Genomic DNA, 15,704 nt, shown 5'->3' with positions numbered 1-15,704 from the left:
AGTTACCGGGTATAATGCTTGTTCCCAGTTACCAGGTATAATGCTTGTTCCCAGTTATGAGGTATAATGCTTGTTCCCAGTTACCAGGTATAATGCTTGTTCCCAGTTACCAGGTATAATGCTTGTTCCCAGTTACCAGGTATAATGCTTGTTCCCAGTTACCAGGTATAATGCTTGTTCCCAGTTATCAGGTATAATGCTTGTTCCCAGTTACCAGGTATAATGCTTGTTCCCAGTTACCAGGTATAATGCTTGTTCTCAGTTACCAGGTATAATGCTTGTTCCCAGTTACCAGGTATAATGCTTGTTCCCAGTTATCAGGTATAATGCTTGTTCCCAGTTACCAGGTATAATGCTTGTTCCCAGTTACCAGGTATAATGCTTGTTCCCAGTTATCAGGTATAATGCTTGTTCCCAGTTACCAGGTATAATGCTTGTTCCCAGTTACCAGGTATAATGCTTGTTCCCAGTTACCAGGTATAATGCTTGTTCCCTGTTACTAGGTATAATGCTTGTTCCCAGTTACCAGGTATAATGCTTGTTCTCAGTTACCAGGTATAATGCTTGTTCCCAGTTACCAGGTATAATGCTTGTTCCCAGTTATCAGGTATAATGCTTGTTCCCAGTTACCAGGTATAATGCTTGTTCCCAGTTACCGGGTATAATGCTTGTTCCCAGTTACCAGGTATAATGCTTGTTCCCAGTTATCAGGTATAATGCTTGTTCCCAGTTACCAGGTATAATGCTTGTTCCCAGTTACCAGGTATAATGCTTGTTCCCAGTTATCAGGTATAATGCTTGTTCCCAGTTATCAGGTATAATGCTTGTTCCCAGTTACCAGGTATAATGCTTGTTCCCAGTTACCAGGTATAATGCTTGTGTTATAGTATCTACTTGATATTTATTGATTGTTTGATGACTAATTACAGTGGCGGATGTAGTTACAGTGTCTGGTGGCCCTGTGATACAGAGAGTACGACTCCAGGATGAGGTGGAGAACACTAACTCTGGTCAAAGTGCCCTCATGGACGATGACCTTCTCCAATACTACCACTTCTTGGCTGACAAAGGCGATGTTCAGGCACAGGTAAAGTTGTACATGAAATGTTTTACATATTAAGAAAATGAAGTACACTCACTTTTTATTTTAAGGTTATGTTCAAGTAAGAACCTTCTATTGTAAAGAAAACAAAGCCCTTGTGAGATACATTCTACCTACCTTTAAGTTAGTAACTCTTGGTATTTTACCTGGAGTATTTACAACAGAAACAAGGTAACTATACTGTAGTAAACTACATCAAGTTGAAAACTCTTGGTATATCTAGTTACTAAATTATTTTGTCCCTGATGCTTAAATAACGATATTTTAAGCAGAAAATATGAGTTACCCAAAATAAATGTAACTTTGTTTTTCTGTGTCAAACACAAAGGGCAAGACTTAAACAAGTCTTATTTCCACACATATTGTGCTGTATGTTGTTTGTTTAGTTTCCTGGTGATATGATTTTTATTTAAAGTTAAGAGGATCTTACAAGAGTGGTATGTAAATATTGTAGAGAAAATTGGTAGGAAGGTTCACCAGTCTTCTGTAGAAAATTAGTTAATAAAGTTTAGACTAAAAAACCAGGCAATAGGAAGGTTAAGTAATTTTCACAGTTATGAAAACATGTCTGTGCTGTTCGGGTTTCGGAATTGAGAACGAGGTTAAGACCATGTGTGGAAGCCAGTTCCAATCAGGGGAGATAACTCCTCAATTTTCACTACATTATAAAATTATCTTTAAGTTTTAATAAATTCCATATGACATAGCCAAAAGTGAAAGACTCTGTTCATCACATTACTTGTATTTCTGAAAATATAAGTAACAACTTTTCTCAAATTTTTTTCTATATAAGACTGGTTGACTATTCTGGCTGTTGATGTTTGGGTGTTTTGTTGGTTAGGTTGTCCTGGGACAGCTGTACTACCAGGGAGGCCGAGGTGTTGGAATCAACCATGAGGTGAATATTTACTGTCAAACAAACCACAGCATACTCACTTTTTGTTCTCAAAGCTCTAGCCAGTAAAATTGAAAAAAAATTGGCATCTGCATATGTCTCTGATAGAGAATATTTTCATGTTTTGCATAGATAATATTTTATAGTTTGACTGAGTAATATCCTTTGAATCCTCAGTACCCTAATTTTAAGCCAGTTTCTTACAAAATGTGTTTGTGTTTAAGAGAACTTACCTAGAACTCCCCAATACTATGGAGGTTATGTACATGTATGATATGAAGACTTTGTGTTACAGAGAGCCCTCCACTACTTCCTAATGGCAGGGGAGTCAGCTAATGCCAATGCCTATGCTTTCCTTGGAAAGGTACATTCTGTTGATAGTTAGGTCGTTAATGTAACAATAATTAAGAATTTTGATTTCCCAGTGAATTATAACTGGTAAAATGGTAATTGCAAAAATATTAGACAGTTGTCAACTACAGCTGCAAGTACACTGAGAAAACTGGAGAATTTGATAAAATTCTGGACCCGCGTGGGTCATTAATTTCAAACTGGAGAATTTTATTTCTGTATTGAATATTCTGGAGTCTCCAGTCCAATGCGGGAAACTTGACAGGTATGGTACAGTGAGACATGTTTACAGCGCTGCGCGCTGAAGTGTGTACGGTACTTTTTCAATAGTAGTACAGCAACTGTTGATTGTATTGAATCGCCAACCGATAAGCTTGAAACAATGTATCGACCTTCCTGATTGGTTCTGTGCCGAAAGGGGCGGGGCGAACACGGAGTATGTACTGTACCAGGACCGTGGCTGTGTATACACACGTGTGCGATTATATATAATTACATGACTATGCAAAACAACGACAACTTTTACGTTAAGTTTTAAGCATTTAATAAAGATCTGGTACTCGTTGAACACATGGGTTGTTACACACATATATATGCCATGTTGTTATGAACAACTTATATGATACCTTCCGTGATTATACATATCCACACTGTCGGAAAAATCCAGACATGAACGAAGCAGGGAAATCCAGAGCATCTTAAATACTTGGCTTACATTTCTTTTTGAATTCGATGAATTCCATAACATCTTGAGTCACCTTTTTACTTTTCAGTGGTTTCCGTAGATGGGTAAAGATAAAAAAATTGTTTGTTTTCCATAATGCATTGACAAGAGTGTAAGATTCTATTTATTGTATACCTGTTTTTAATTAGAAAGCAAACATGAAATTCTTCATGTGAATTGAACTTTTATCAGTAAAATCAGTATAACCACCCGTATGTCCCTGTAACAATACAATCTCATGTTTGATCTATATTTCAGGGGATGGGATTTGTAAACAGTGCTGGTATTGGTAGAAATTCCAGTCAGGCAGAGGTAAGTTTATTGATGATAATGTTACTACCAGTGAACTCTGTTATTTTGAAGCATATAGTGTCTGGGTGATGTTTTAAAAATCGCCGTTCTGTTATTCTGTAATATGTTGGTATTATAATTAGCTTAGGTATAGGATATGATGAAGCTTCCATGGAAACTGTTGCTTTGGAATCCATAATTATTTGGTTGACTAGACAAGTGTGCTGACTCACATTCGGCCTCTACTTAGCTATGTAAATAGTTTGTGTGAGAGCATGTAAGCAAAGGGATATAATGTGTATGTTAATTTGATAATTTGTGGATAAGTTAATAGTTTTCATACAGGTTGTACATAATTATAGTAGAGTACCACACAGCAGCCAGTAGCTACCTGGTACATTACCAGCATGTTTAGTGAAATAATAAAATCCTTTAATTTGAACACATAAGAAATAAGTTAATAAAAACACCACTTTTAATCTCTCCATAGGCACTGGTCTACTTTACCTTCGCATCACTCGGAGGAGATCCTTTGGCCCAGATGGCTTTGGTAAGCAGCATTAAATCTCCACCGGCTGGAGAAGAAAACAATTATTCTAGAGCAACTTCAATATGTCTTAAATGATGTAGCAAAGCGATCTTTGTGAATAAGAATGCATTATATAATTGTTGACGCAGTTTGAAATGAAGACATATTAAACATAGAAGATTCCCTGGTTGTTTGAGGTCCTACTGCACCTCCTAATGAGAACACACTGTTCCTTATGGCTGGTGTTGACTGTTACAGGGATACCGGTATTGGTCGGGGATCGGTGTAGAGATGAAGTGTGAGACAGCCCTGACTTACTACAAGAAAGTGGCAGCTACAGGTAACATATCCTTGTCGTTGGGATCTTCTACCTGTCTGTTATGTAACTGAAATATGTACTCTAGGACTTGTACAATGAATAATATTAAAATACTGATACTTAATTGGATAACTACTAATACAATTAAAACCTAACTTAATTGGATAACTACTTCTACAGTTAAACCTAACTTAATTGGATAACTACTAATACAGTTAAAAACTAACTTAATTGGATAACTACTTAACCTAACTTAATTGGATAACTACTAATACAATTAAAACCTAACTTGATTGGATAACTACTAATACATTTAAACCTAACTTAATTGGATAACTACTTAAACTAACTTAATTGGATAACTACTTAACCTAACTTAATTGGATAACTACTAATACAATTAAAACCTAACTTGATTGGATAACTACTAATACAGTTAAACCTAACTTAATTGGATAACTACTAATACAGTTAAACCTAACTTAATTGGATAACTACTTATACAGTTAAACCTAACTTGATTGGATACCTACTTATACAGTTAAAACCTAACTTAATTGGATAACTACTAATACAGTTAAACCTAACTTAATTGGATAACTACTTAACCTAACTTAATTGGATAACTACTTATACAGTTAAACCTAACTTAATTGGATAACTACTAATACAGTTAAACCTAACTTAATTGGATAACTACTTATACAGTTAAACCTAACTTGATTGGATAACTACTAATACAGTTAAACCTAACTTAATTGGATAACTACTAATACAGTTAAACCTAACTTAATTGGATAACTACTTATACAGTTAAACCTAACTTGATTGGATAACTACTAATACAGTTAAACCTAACTTGATTGGATAACTACTTATACAGTTAAACCTAACTTAATTGGATAACTACTAATACAGTTAAACCTAACTTAATTGGATAACTACTTAACCTAACTTAATTGGATAACTACTTAACCTAACTTAATTGGATAACTACTAATACAGTTAAACCTAACTTAATTGGATAACTACTTATACAGTTAAACCTAACTTAATTGGATAACTACTTATACAGTTAAAACCTAATTAAACAAGCTGTTACAGTGGCTGGATAATTGTCTGTGAGTAGATAGAAATGAATACAGCTACCTGACACACGTGTCCCCTATAGCACCAACCAGTGTTATAATGGGCCCTTCTGTAAGTTTTATATTAACTGCACTTGTCTTCAGAAAGTTGTTTTTGAATGATTCCTGAGACAAACTTGCTGGTTTGCATTGTCCAGACAAGAACAATACATGTGTTTTGGTCATGTTACAACATTATTTCATAAGACAATGCATTACATGTACTAGAGTTTTGCTAAGTGATGATTTTCATGTCGGATCAGAACAACAATGTACAATGGAGTAACGTATCGACCCTTTGGTCACATAGCCCTGCATCCTACCACTTGACTACCCTGCCTCTGTGTTTATTGACAGTGTATACTAGTGTGGTAATACTTACCTCTATTATCTATATCAATTCCCAGTTACCAGGTATAATGCTTGTTCCCAGTTACCAGGTATAATGCTTGTTCCCAGTTACCAGGTATAATGCTTGTTCCCAGTTACCAGGTATAATGCTTGTTCCCAGTTACCAGGTATAATGCTTGTTCCCAGTTACCAGGTATAATGCTTGTTCCCAGTTACCAGGTATAATGCTTGTTCCCAGTTATGAGGTATAATGCTTGTTCTCAGTTACCAGGTATAATGCTTGTTCCCAGTTACCAGGTATAATGCTTGTTCCCAGTTACCAGGTATAATGCTTGTTCCCAGTTATGAGGTATAATGCTTGTTCTCAGTTACCAGGTATAATGCTTGTTCTCAGTTACCAGGTATAATGCTTGTTCCCAGTTACCAGGTATAATGCTTGTTCCCAGTTATCAGGTATAATGCTTGTTCCCAGTTACCAGGTATAATGCTTGTTCCCAGTTACCAGGTATAATGCTTGTTCCCAGTTACCAGGTATAATGCTTGTTCCCAGTTACCAGGTATAATGCTTGTTCCCAGTTACCAGGTATAATGCTTGTTCCCAGTTACCAGGTATAATGCTTGTTCCCAGTTACCAGGTATAATGCTTGTTCCCAGTTATGAGGTATAATGCTTGTTCTCAGTTACCAGGTATAATGCTTGTTCCCAGTTACCAGGTATAATGCTTGTTCCCAGTTACCAGGTATAATGCTTGTTCCCAGTTATGAGGTATAATGCTTGTTCTCAGTTACCAGGTATAATGCTTGTTCCCAGTTATGAGGTATAATGCTTGTTCCCAGTTACCAGGTATAATGCTTGTTCCCAGTTATCAGGTATAATGCTTGTTCCCAGTTACCAGGTATAATGCTTGTTCCCAGTTACCAGGTATAATGCTTGTTCCCAGTTACCAGGTATAATGCTTGTTCCCAGTTACCAGGTATAATGCTTGTTCCCAGTTACCAGGTATAATGCTTGTTCCCAGTTACGAGGTATAATGCTTGTTCCCAGTTACCAGGTATAATGCTTGTTCCCAGTTACCAGGTATAATGCTTGTTCCCAGTTATCAGGTATAATGCTTGTTCCCAGTTACCAGGTATAATGCTTGTTCCCAGTTACCAGGTATAATGCTTGTTCCCAGTTATCAGGTATAATGCTTGTTCCCAGTTACCAGGTATAATGCTTGTTCCCAGTTACCAGGTATAATGCTTGTTCCCAGTTACCAGGTATAATGCTTGTTCCCAGTTACCAGGTATAATGCTTGTTCCCAGTTACCAGGTATAATGCTTGTTCCCAGTTACCAGGTATAATGCTTGTTCCCAGTTACCAGGTATAATGCTTGTTCCCAGGTATAATGCTTGTTCCCAGTTACCAGGTATAATGCTTGTTCCCAGTTACCAGGTATAATGCTTGTTCCCAGTTACCAGGTATAATGCTTGTTCCCAGTTATCGGGTATAATGCTTGTTCCCAGTTACCAGGTATAATGCTTGTTCCCAGTTATCGGGTATAATGCTTGTTCCCAGTTATCGGGTATAATGCTTGTTCCCAGTTACCAGGTATAATGCTTGTTCCCAGTTACCAGGTATAATGCTTGTTCCCAGTTACCAGGTATAATGCTTGTTCCCAGTTATCAGGTATAATGCTTGTTCCCAGTTACCAGGTATAATGCTTGTTCCCAGTTACCAGGTATAATGCTTGTTCCCAGTTACCAGGTATAATGCTTGTGTTATAGTATCTACTGGATATTTATTGATTGTTTGATGACTAATTACAGTGGCGGATGTAGTTACAGTGTCTGGTGGCCCTGTGATACAGAGAGTACGACTCCAGGATGAAGTGGAGAACACTAACTCTGGTCAAAGTGCCCTCATGGACGATGACCTTCTCCAATACTACCACTTCTTGGCTGACAAAGGCGATGTTCAGGCACAGGTAAAGTTGTACATGAAATGTTTTACATATTAAGAAAATGAAGTACACTCACTTTTTATTTTAAGGTTATGTTCAAGTAAGAACCTTCCATTGTAAAGAAAACAAAGCCCTTGTGAGATACATTCTACCTACCTTTAAGTTAGTAACTCTTGGTATTTTACCTGGAGTATTTACAACAGAAACAAGGTAACTATACTGTAGTAAACTACATCAAGTTGAAAACTCTTGGTATATCTAGTTACTAAATTATTTTGTCCCTGATGCTTAAATAACGATATTTTAAGCAGAAAATATGAGTTACCCAAAATAAATGTAACTTTGTTTTTCTGTGTCAAACACAAAGGGCAAGACTTAAACAAGTCTTATTTCCACACATATTGTGCTGTATGTTGTTTGTTTAGTTTCCTGGTGATATGATTTTTATTTAAAGTTAAGAGGATCTTACAAGAGTGGTATGTAAATATTGTAGAGAAAATTGGTAGGAAGGTTCACCAGTCTTCTGTAGAAAATTAGTTAATAAAGTTTAGACTAAAAAACCAGGCAATAGGAAGGTTAAGTAATTTTCACAGTTATGAAAACATGTCTTTGCTGTTCGGGTTTCGGAATTGAGAACGAGGTTAAGACCATGTGTGGAAGCCAGTTCCAATCAGGGGAGATAACTCCTCAATTTTCACTACATTATAAAATTATCTTTAAGTTTTAATAAATTCCATATGACATAGCCAAAAGTGAAAGACTCTGTTCATCACATTACTTGTATTTCTGAAAATATAAGTAACAACTTTTCTCAAATTTTTTTCTATATAAGACTGGTTGACTATTCTGGCTGTTGATGTTTGGGTGTTTTGTTGGTTAGGTTGTCCTGGGACAGCTGTACTACCAGGGAGGCCGAGGTGTTGGAATCAACCATGAGGTGAGTATTTACTGTCAAACAAACCACAGCATACTCACTTTTTGTTCTCAAAGCTCTAGCCAGTAAAATTGAAAAAAAATTGGCATCTGCATATGTCTCTGATAGAGAATATTTTCATGTTTTGCATAGATAATATTTTATAGTTTGACTGAGTAATATCCTTTGAATCCTCAGTACCCTAATTTTAAGCCAGTTTCTTACAAAATGTGTTTGTGTTTAAGAGAACTTACCTAGAACTCCCCAATACTATGGAGGTTATGTACATGTATGATATGAAGACTTTGTGTTACAGAGAGCCCTCCACTACTTCCTAATGGCAGGGGAGTCAGCTAATGCCAATGCCTATGCTTTCCTTGGAAAGGTACATTCTGTTGATAGTTAGGTCGTTAATGTAACAATAATTAAGAATTTTGATTTCCCAGTGAATTATAACTGGTAAAATGGTAATTGCAAAAATGTTAGACAGTTGTCAACTACAGCTGCAAGTACACTGAGAAAACTGGAGAATTTAATAAAATTCTGGACCCGCGTGTGTCATTAATTTCAAACTGGAGAATTTTATTTCTGTATTGAATATTCTGGAGTCTCCAGTCCAATGCGGGAAACTTGACAGGTATGGTACAGTGAGACATGTTTAATAGCATCACTGCAAACTCGTCCTTGATTCTAGGTGTACCTCTGTCATAGTCTTACATGATATCTACATCAAATGGACCAGTGTTTGCTATGTTCTTCTGTGATAAGTTTGTTATAACTATCTATTTTTTTTTATATTTATCCAGATGTACTCTGAGGGAAGCCCAGCTATCAAACAGAACAACCAAACTGCCTTACAGTTCTTCAGACAGGCAGCAGAGAAGGTATGGTGTGGCTTTTAGACAGATTTATGAAATGGAGAAATCATTGTGATATCTCAGTTTCATGGTGATTTTTGTTGCGTTGAAATTACATTTTATCAGATTTTGACTAAAAAAAGTGTAATTAGGTAGCACAGGACTTTTCGTAAGTCTGTCCTCAGGATCACCAACTTCAGATGGAGGCATTTTATATTCAATAGTAGATATGTCATGATGTCAAGGTTACAATGATGAGCAACTTCAAATTAACCTTTTCTTGTTCTTGTAAACTTGTTTTATCAAATCTTCTGGACCTGTGTTAAATGAGTAAGCAGCGTTGAATAGTTTGAGTTTAGAGGTTTTGTTTCCAGGGTAATCGGGATAAAAAGACTGGATTAGATGTAATAAAATTGAACTTAACATAACTTCTTTGTGTTTCCAGGGTAACCCAGTTGGACAGACTGGACTAGGGGTGATGTACATGTATGGCAAAGGTGTAGAACAGGTAAATCATTTTTATATACATTAGTTTGACATAGAGATGATAAGTCATGAAATGTTACAGAAAGCGGCATGCAAAAACATGCGTTTGATCTGCCATAACTTAATTCACAGGCTTTACACACTTTGTCTTATTTTAGTGTGGGAGTTGATCCCAGTAAAGTACACCTTGTTGTTCCTCTGTTTAATTGACATAGATTGGTGATGTTTTATAGGATTATTGACATAGATTGGTGATGTTTTGTAGGATTATTGACATAGATTGGTGATGTTTTATAGGATTATTGACATAGATTTGTGATGTTTTGTAGGATTATTGACATAGATTGGTGATGTTTTGTAGGATAATTGACATAGATTGGTGATGTTTTGTAGGATAATTGACATATATTGGTGATGTTTTGTAGGATAATTGACATAGATTGGTGATGTTTTGTAGGATTATTGACATAGATTTGTGATGTTTTGTAGGATAATTGACATATATTGGTGATGTTTTGTAGGATTATTGACATAGATTGGTGATGTTTTGTAGGATTGACATAGATTGGTGATGTTTTATAGGATAATTGACATAGATTGGTGATGTTTTGTATGATTATTGACATAGATTGGTGATGTTTTGTAGGATAATTGACATAGATTGGTGATGTTTTGTAGGATTACATGAAAGCTTTGTGATGTTTTATAGGATTATTGACATAGGTTTGTGATGTTTTGTAGGATTATTGACATAGATTGGTGATGTTTTGTAGGATTACATGAAAGCCTTCCAGTACTTCACACAAGCTGCTGAGCAGGGCTGGATGGAGTCCCAACTACAACTTGGACTCATGTACTTCAGTTAGTATCTCCTCCTGAATATTTTGAATAACCCGGTATTTATTGATTGGTTCGCAACTTTCCATCAAAATAAATAATGTAATGACAAGGAGGTAATTCTAGATAGATAGAATACCATAAGACATGAACTATGAAGTAGATAGAATGCCATAAGACATGAACTATGAAGTAGATAGAATACCATAAGACATTAGCTATGAAGTAGATAGAATACCATAAGATGTGAGCTATGAAGTAGATAGAATGCCATAAGACATGAACTATGAAGTAGATAGAATACCATAAGACATGAACTATGAAGTAGATAGAATGCCATAAGACATGAACTATGAAGTAGATAGAATGCCATAAGACATGAACTATGAAGTAGATAGAATGCCATAAGACATGAACTATGAAGTAGATAGAATACCATAAGACATGAACTATGAAGTAGATAGAATGCCATAAGACATGAACTATGAAGTAGATAGAATACCATAAGACATGAACTATGAAGTAGATAGAATACCATAAGACATGAACTATGAAGTAGATAGAATACCATAAGACATGAGCTATGAAGTAGATAGAATACCATAAGACATGAGCTATGAAGTAGATAGAATACCATAAGACATGAACTATGAAGTAGATAGAATGCCATGAGACATAGCTATGAAGTAGATAGAATGCCATAAGACATGAACTATGAAGTAGATAGAATGCCATAAGACATGAACTATGAAGTAGATAGAATACCATAAGACATGAGCTATGAAGTAGATAGAATACCATAAGACATGAACTATGAAGTAGATAGAATACCATAAGACATGAGCTATGAAGTAGATAGAATACCATAAGACATGAGCTATGAAGTAGATAGAATGCCATAAAACATAGCTATGAAGTAGATAGAATACCATAAGACATGAGCTATGAAGTAGATAGAATGCCATAAGACATGAACTATGAAGTAGATAGAATACCATAAGACATGAACTATGAAGTAGATAGAATGCCATAAGACATGAACTATGAAGTAGATAGAATGCCATAAGACATGAACTATGAAGTAGATAGAATACCATAAGACATGAACTATGAAGTAGATAGAATGCCATAAGACATTAGCTATGAAGTAGATAGAACGCCATAAAACATAGCTATGAAGTAGATAGAACGCCATAAGACATGAACTATGAAGTAGATAGAATGCCATAAGACATGAGCTATGAAGTAGATAGAATGCCATAAGACATTAGCTATGAAGTAGATAGAACGCCATAAGACATGAACTATGAAGTAGATAGAATGCCATAAGACATGAACTATGAAGTAGATAGAATGCCATAAGACATGAACTATGAAGTAGATAGAATGCCATAAGACATGAGCTATGAAGTAGATAGAATGCCATAAGACATGAACTATGAAGTAGATAGAATGCCATAAGACAGTGAACTATGAAGTAGATAGAATGCCATAAGATGTGAGCTATAATGTAGATAGAATGCCATAAGACATGAGCTATAATGTAGATAGAATGCCATAAGATGTGAGCTATGAAGTAGATAGAATGCCATAAGATGTGAGCTATAATGTAGATAGAATGCCATAAGATGTGAGCTATGAATGTAGATAGAATGCCATAAGATGTGAGCTATAAGTAGATAGAATGCCATAAGATGTGAGCTATGAAGTAGATAGAATGCCATAAGATGTGAGCTATGAAGTAGATAGAATGCCATAAGACATGAGCTATAATGTAGATAGAATGCCATAAGATGTGAGCTATGAAGTAGATAGAATGCCATAAGATGTGAGCTATGAAGTAGATAGAATGCCATAAGATGTGAGCTATAATGTAGATAGAATGCCATAAGATGTGAGCTATGAAGTAGATAGAATGCCATAAGATGTGAGCTATGAAGTAGATAGAATGCCATAAGACATGAACTATGAAGTAGATAGAATGCCATGAGACATAGCTATGAAGTAGATAGAATGCCATAAGACATGAACTATGAAGTAGATAGAATGCCATAAGACATGAGCTATGAAGTAGATAGAATGCCATAAGACATTAGCTATGAAGTAGATAGAATGCCATAAGACATGAACTATGAAGTAGATAGAATGCCATGAGACATAGCTATGAAGTAGATAGAATGCCATAAGACATGAACTATGAAGTAGATAGAATGCCATGAGACATAGCTATGAAGTAGATAGAATGCCATAAGACATGAACTATGAAGTAGATAGAATGCCATAAGACATGAACTATGAAGTAGATAGAATGCCATAAGACATGAACTATGAAGTAGATAGAATACCATAAGACATGAGCTATGAAGTAGATAGAATGCCATAAGACATGAACTATGAAGTAGATAGAATACCATAAGACATGAACTATGAAGTAGATAGAATGCCATGAGACATAGCTATGAAGTAGATAGAATGCCATAAGACATGAACTATGAAGTAGATAGAATGCCATAAGACATGAACTATGAAGTAGATAGATAGAATGCCATAAGACATGAACTATGAAGTAGATAGAATACCATAAGACATGAGCTATGAAGTAGATAGAATGCCATAAAACATAGCTATGAAGTAGATAGAATGTCTTATATTAGCTATGAAGTAGATAGAATGCCATAAAACATAGCTATGAATTAGATAGAATGCCATATGATGTGAGCTATGAAGTAGATAGAATGCCATTAAACATAGCTATGAAGTTTAGCATGTATATGTCATTGTTACTTATTTGCTATACACTTCTCACAGTAAATAGCTCCAGTAGTTGTTTGATATAAGGAGGGACATAATAACATTTTTCCCAAATAACCAAATTGACTACTAATTATCTTTATTTAATAAATCGCTGATACAATTTTTAATGCCCTGTGTGTATTGCAATGTTTGGATTACTATGTTTTTTGGGGGTTTTCTGTGTTTTCAGGTGGAAAAGGAGTGAGGAGAGATTACAAATTGGCTGTTAAATACTTCAACCTTGCTTCACAAGGGGGCCACGTATTGGCCTTCTTCAACCTGGCTCAGATGCATGCTACAGGAACAGGGGTGCTAAGGAACTGTCATACTGCAGTAGAGGTATGTTTACATTTTAATACCCTTGGTTCAGCACCGGGAGTTTTATTTATATTAATCTGTTTCTCTTGTCGACTCTACTGATTATCTTTGTCATCAATAAAATCATAATCTGCCAAATCAGGATAATATGTAGTGTCTGGATTAGAACAATAATTTTCACAAATTCCTTAATACAGCAATAATTCACAAAAGAAAGTTAATAAGATTGTTATTCTCCTGTGGTATCTGATTTTATTAAACTTTTCCTTTTCAACATCATCTCTATCTGCAGTTGTTTAAAAATGTGGCTGAGCGTGGTCGTTGGGCCGAGATGCTGTCTGAGGCACACAGTCTGTACAAGGAGGGTAATCTCTTCCAGTCCCTTGTCAAGTACACCTTCCTGGCTGAGCTTGGATACGAGGTGGCTCAGTCCAACGTAGCTTACATACTAGACCAAGGTAGCTGGCTTTATATTATGTATCATTGCATGTAAAATTTATTTTGATATTTTTGAAATAGTTATAAATTTTGATAAATGTTTACCTTTAACTTCACGATCCCTGTCTCTGTAGGTGACATTGGGGATTTCAAGGAATCTGAGATCTACGAGCGTGCATTATTGCAGTGGGCACGTGCAGCTGCCCAGGGATCAACATCAGCACGAGTAAAAATGGGCGACTACCACTACTATGGCCAGGGGACTAAGATAGATTATGAGACAGCTGCCTCCCACTACCGTGTGGCCTCGGAGCAGCAGCATAATGCTCAGGCCATGTTCAACCTCGGCTACATGCATGAGAAGGGCCTGGGGCTCAAACAGGTATGGCTATTGTTGGATTGTACATATACAGAAATAACTAGTTGTTTCTCATCTGTCTGTCCATTATTCTGGACAGATCTTCCTTGGTTATTACATGTATTAATCCAGATTGTTCTCCTTGGTTCTTTGTTGTGGATTAGATTGATTTATGCCAGGTAACATTTAAAAGTCACAAAGCTACTATCATTGATTCTCAGAAAGTACTGGAAGGGTTTTATCCAAATTTTAACACCCCTGGGATCTTTGTTGCTTATGTATCAGTTTGAAGTTAATTGAAAACTAAAGGCTGTCAGGCATCTGAAATTTTACCGTTGTTTTCTTCTATAATAATTCTTATTTAGCAGAGATTTTTCTCAAATTTCATAATTATGTACTTTTTGTTCCCCATCTTGAATGTTTTATTATGACCCTATCCTGAAATATAGTGTTACCCATGTCCGGCACCTCCCGAGGTGATGTGTCCCATCCCATCCTATACCTATGTAACGATCTAACCTCAGGAACTGTTGATGCGCTCCTCACCGAACTGTTTCGGGGTGTTAGGGGGCAGCAGGGGCATTTATATCTTATAGACGTTTTCTAGTTTTAAAACTGATGGGCAGGTACTTACCAGAAATCTCCTTAACACATCATCATTCTAGTCATTTTGTAAAAGCCCTACTTAAAGTGACAATATCTAAGACAGCAGTATTTAATTCTAAGTTGCTAAGACAGAAAAAAGGTGATAAACTTACAGAGATATTGAACATCTTATGAGTGTGGGCACCAAAATTTCACCATAAGCAATTCCATGTTTCTGATTCCAGGATGTTCACCTTGCCAAACGTTTCTATGACATGGCAGCAGAAACTAGTATGGATGCCCAGGTACCAGTAATGCTTGCTCTTGCCAAACTTGGTGTCTTTTATGGTGTTGATGTCTTCAACAAGGAGGTAATTGTCAAAAACCTGATTTCCTACATCTACCTGTTATTAAATAATCACATGACATTTCCTACCTGTTATTTGATAATCACATGACATTTTCTACCAGTTATTTGATAATCACAT

General features: G+C 35.9%; 1 protein-coding gene across 1 annotated transcript in view; it reads left to right on the top strand.

Annotated features, from left to right (window-relative positions):
* LOC117323956 overlaps positions 1-15,704 on the top strand; it is a 41,037-nt gene that overhangs the window by 20,638 nt on the left and 4,695 nt on the right. The window contains exons 9-18 of the mRNA XM_033879516.1: positions 930-1,087; positions 1,944-2,000; positions 2,293-2,361; positions 9,351-9,428; positions 9,847-9,909; positions 10,661-10,748; positions 13,708-13,856; positions 14,128-14,293; positions 14,408-14,655; positions 15,462-15,587. Coding sequence (XP_033735407.1) covers positions 930-1,087; positions 1,944-2,000; positions 2,293-2,361; positions 9,351-9,428; positions 9,847-9,909; positions 10,661-10,748; positions 13,708-13,856; positions 14,128-14,293; positions 14,408-14,655; positions 15,462-15,587 — 1,202 coding nt within the window. The remainder of the gene's footprint in view (positions 1-929; positions 1,088-1,943; positions 2,001-2,292; positions 2,362-9,350; positions 9,429-9,846; positions 9,910-10,660; positions 10,749-13,707; positions 13,857-14,127; positions 14,294-14,407; positions 14,656-15,461; positions 15,588-15,704) is intronic.

Source organism: Pecten maximus, chromosome 3 (assembly GCF_902652985.1).
Source record: "Pecten maximus chromosome 3, xPecMax1.1, whole genome shotgun sequence".
NCBI classification, from domain to species: Eukaryota; Metazoa; Mollusca; class Bivalvia; order Pectinida; family Pectinidae; genus Pecten; species Pecten maximus.
This window is presented reverse-complemented; position numbering and strand designations above follow the sequence as displayed.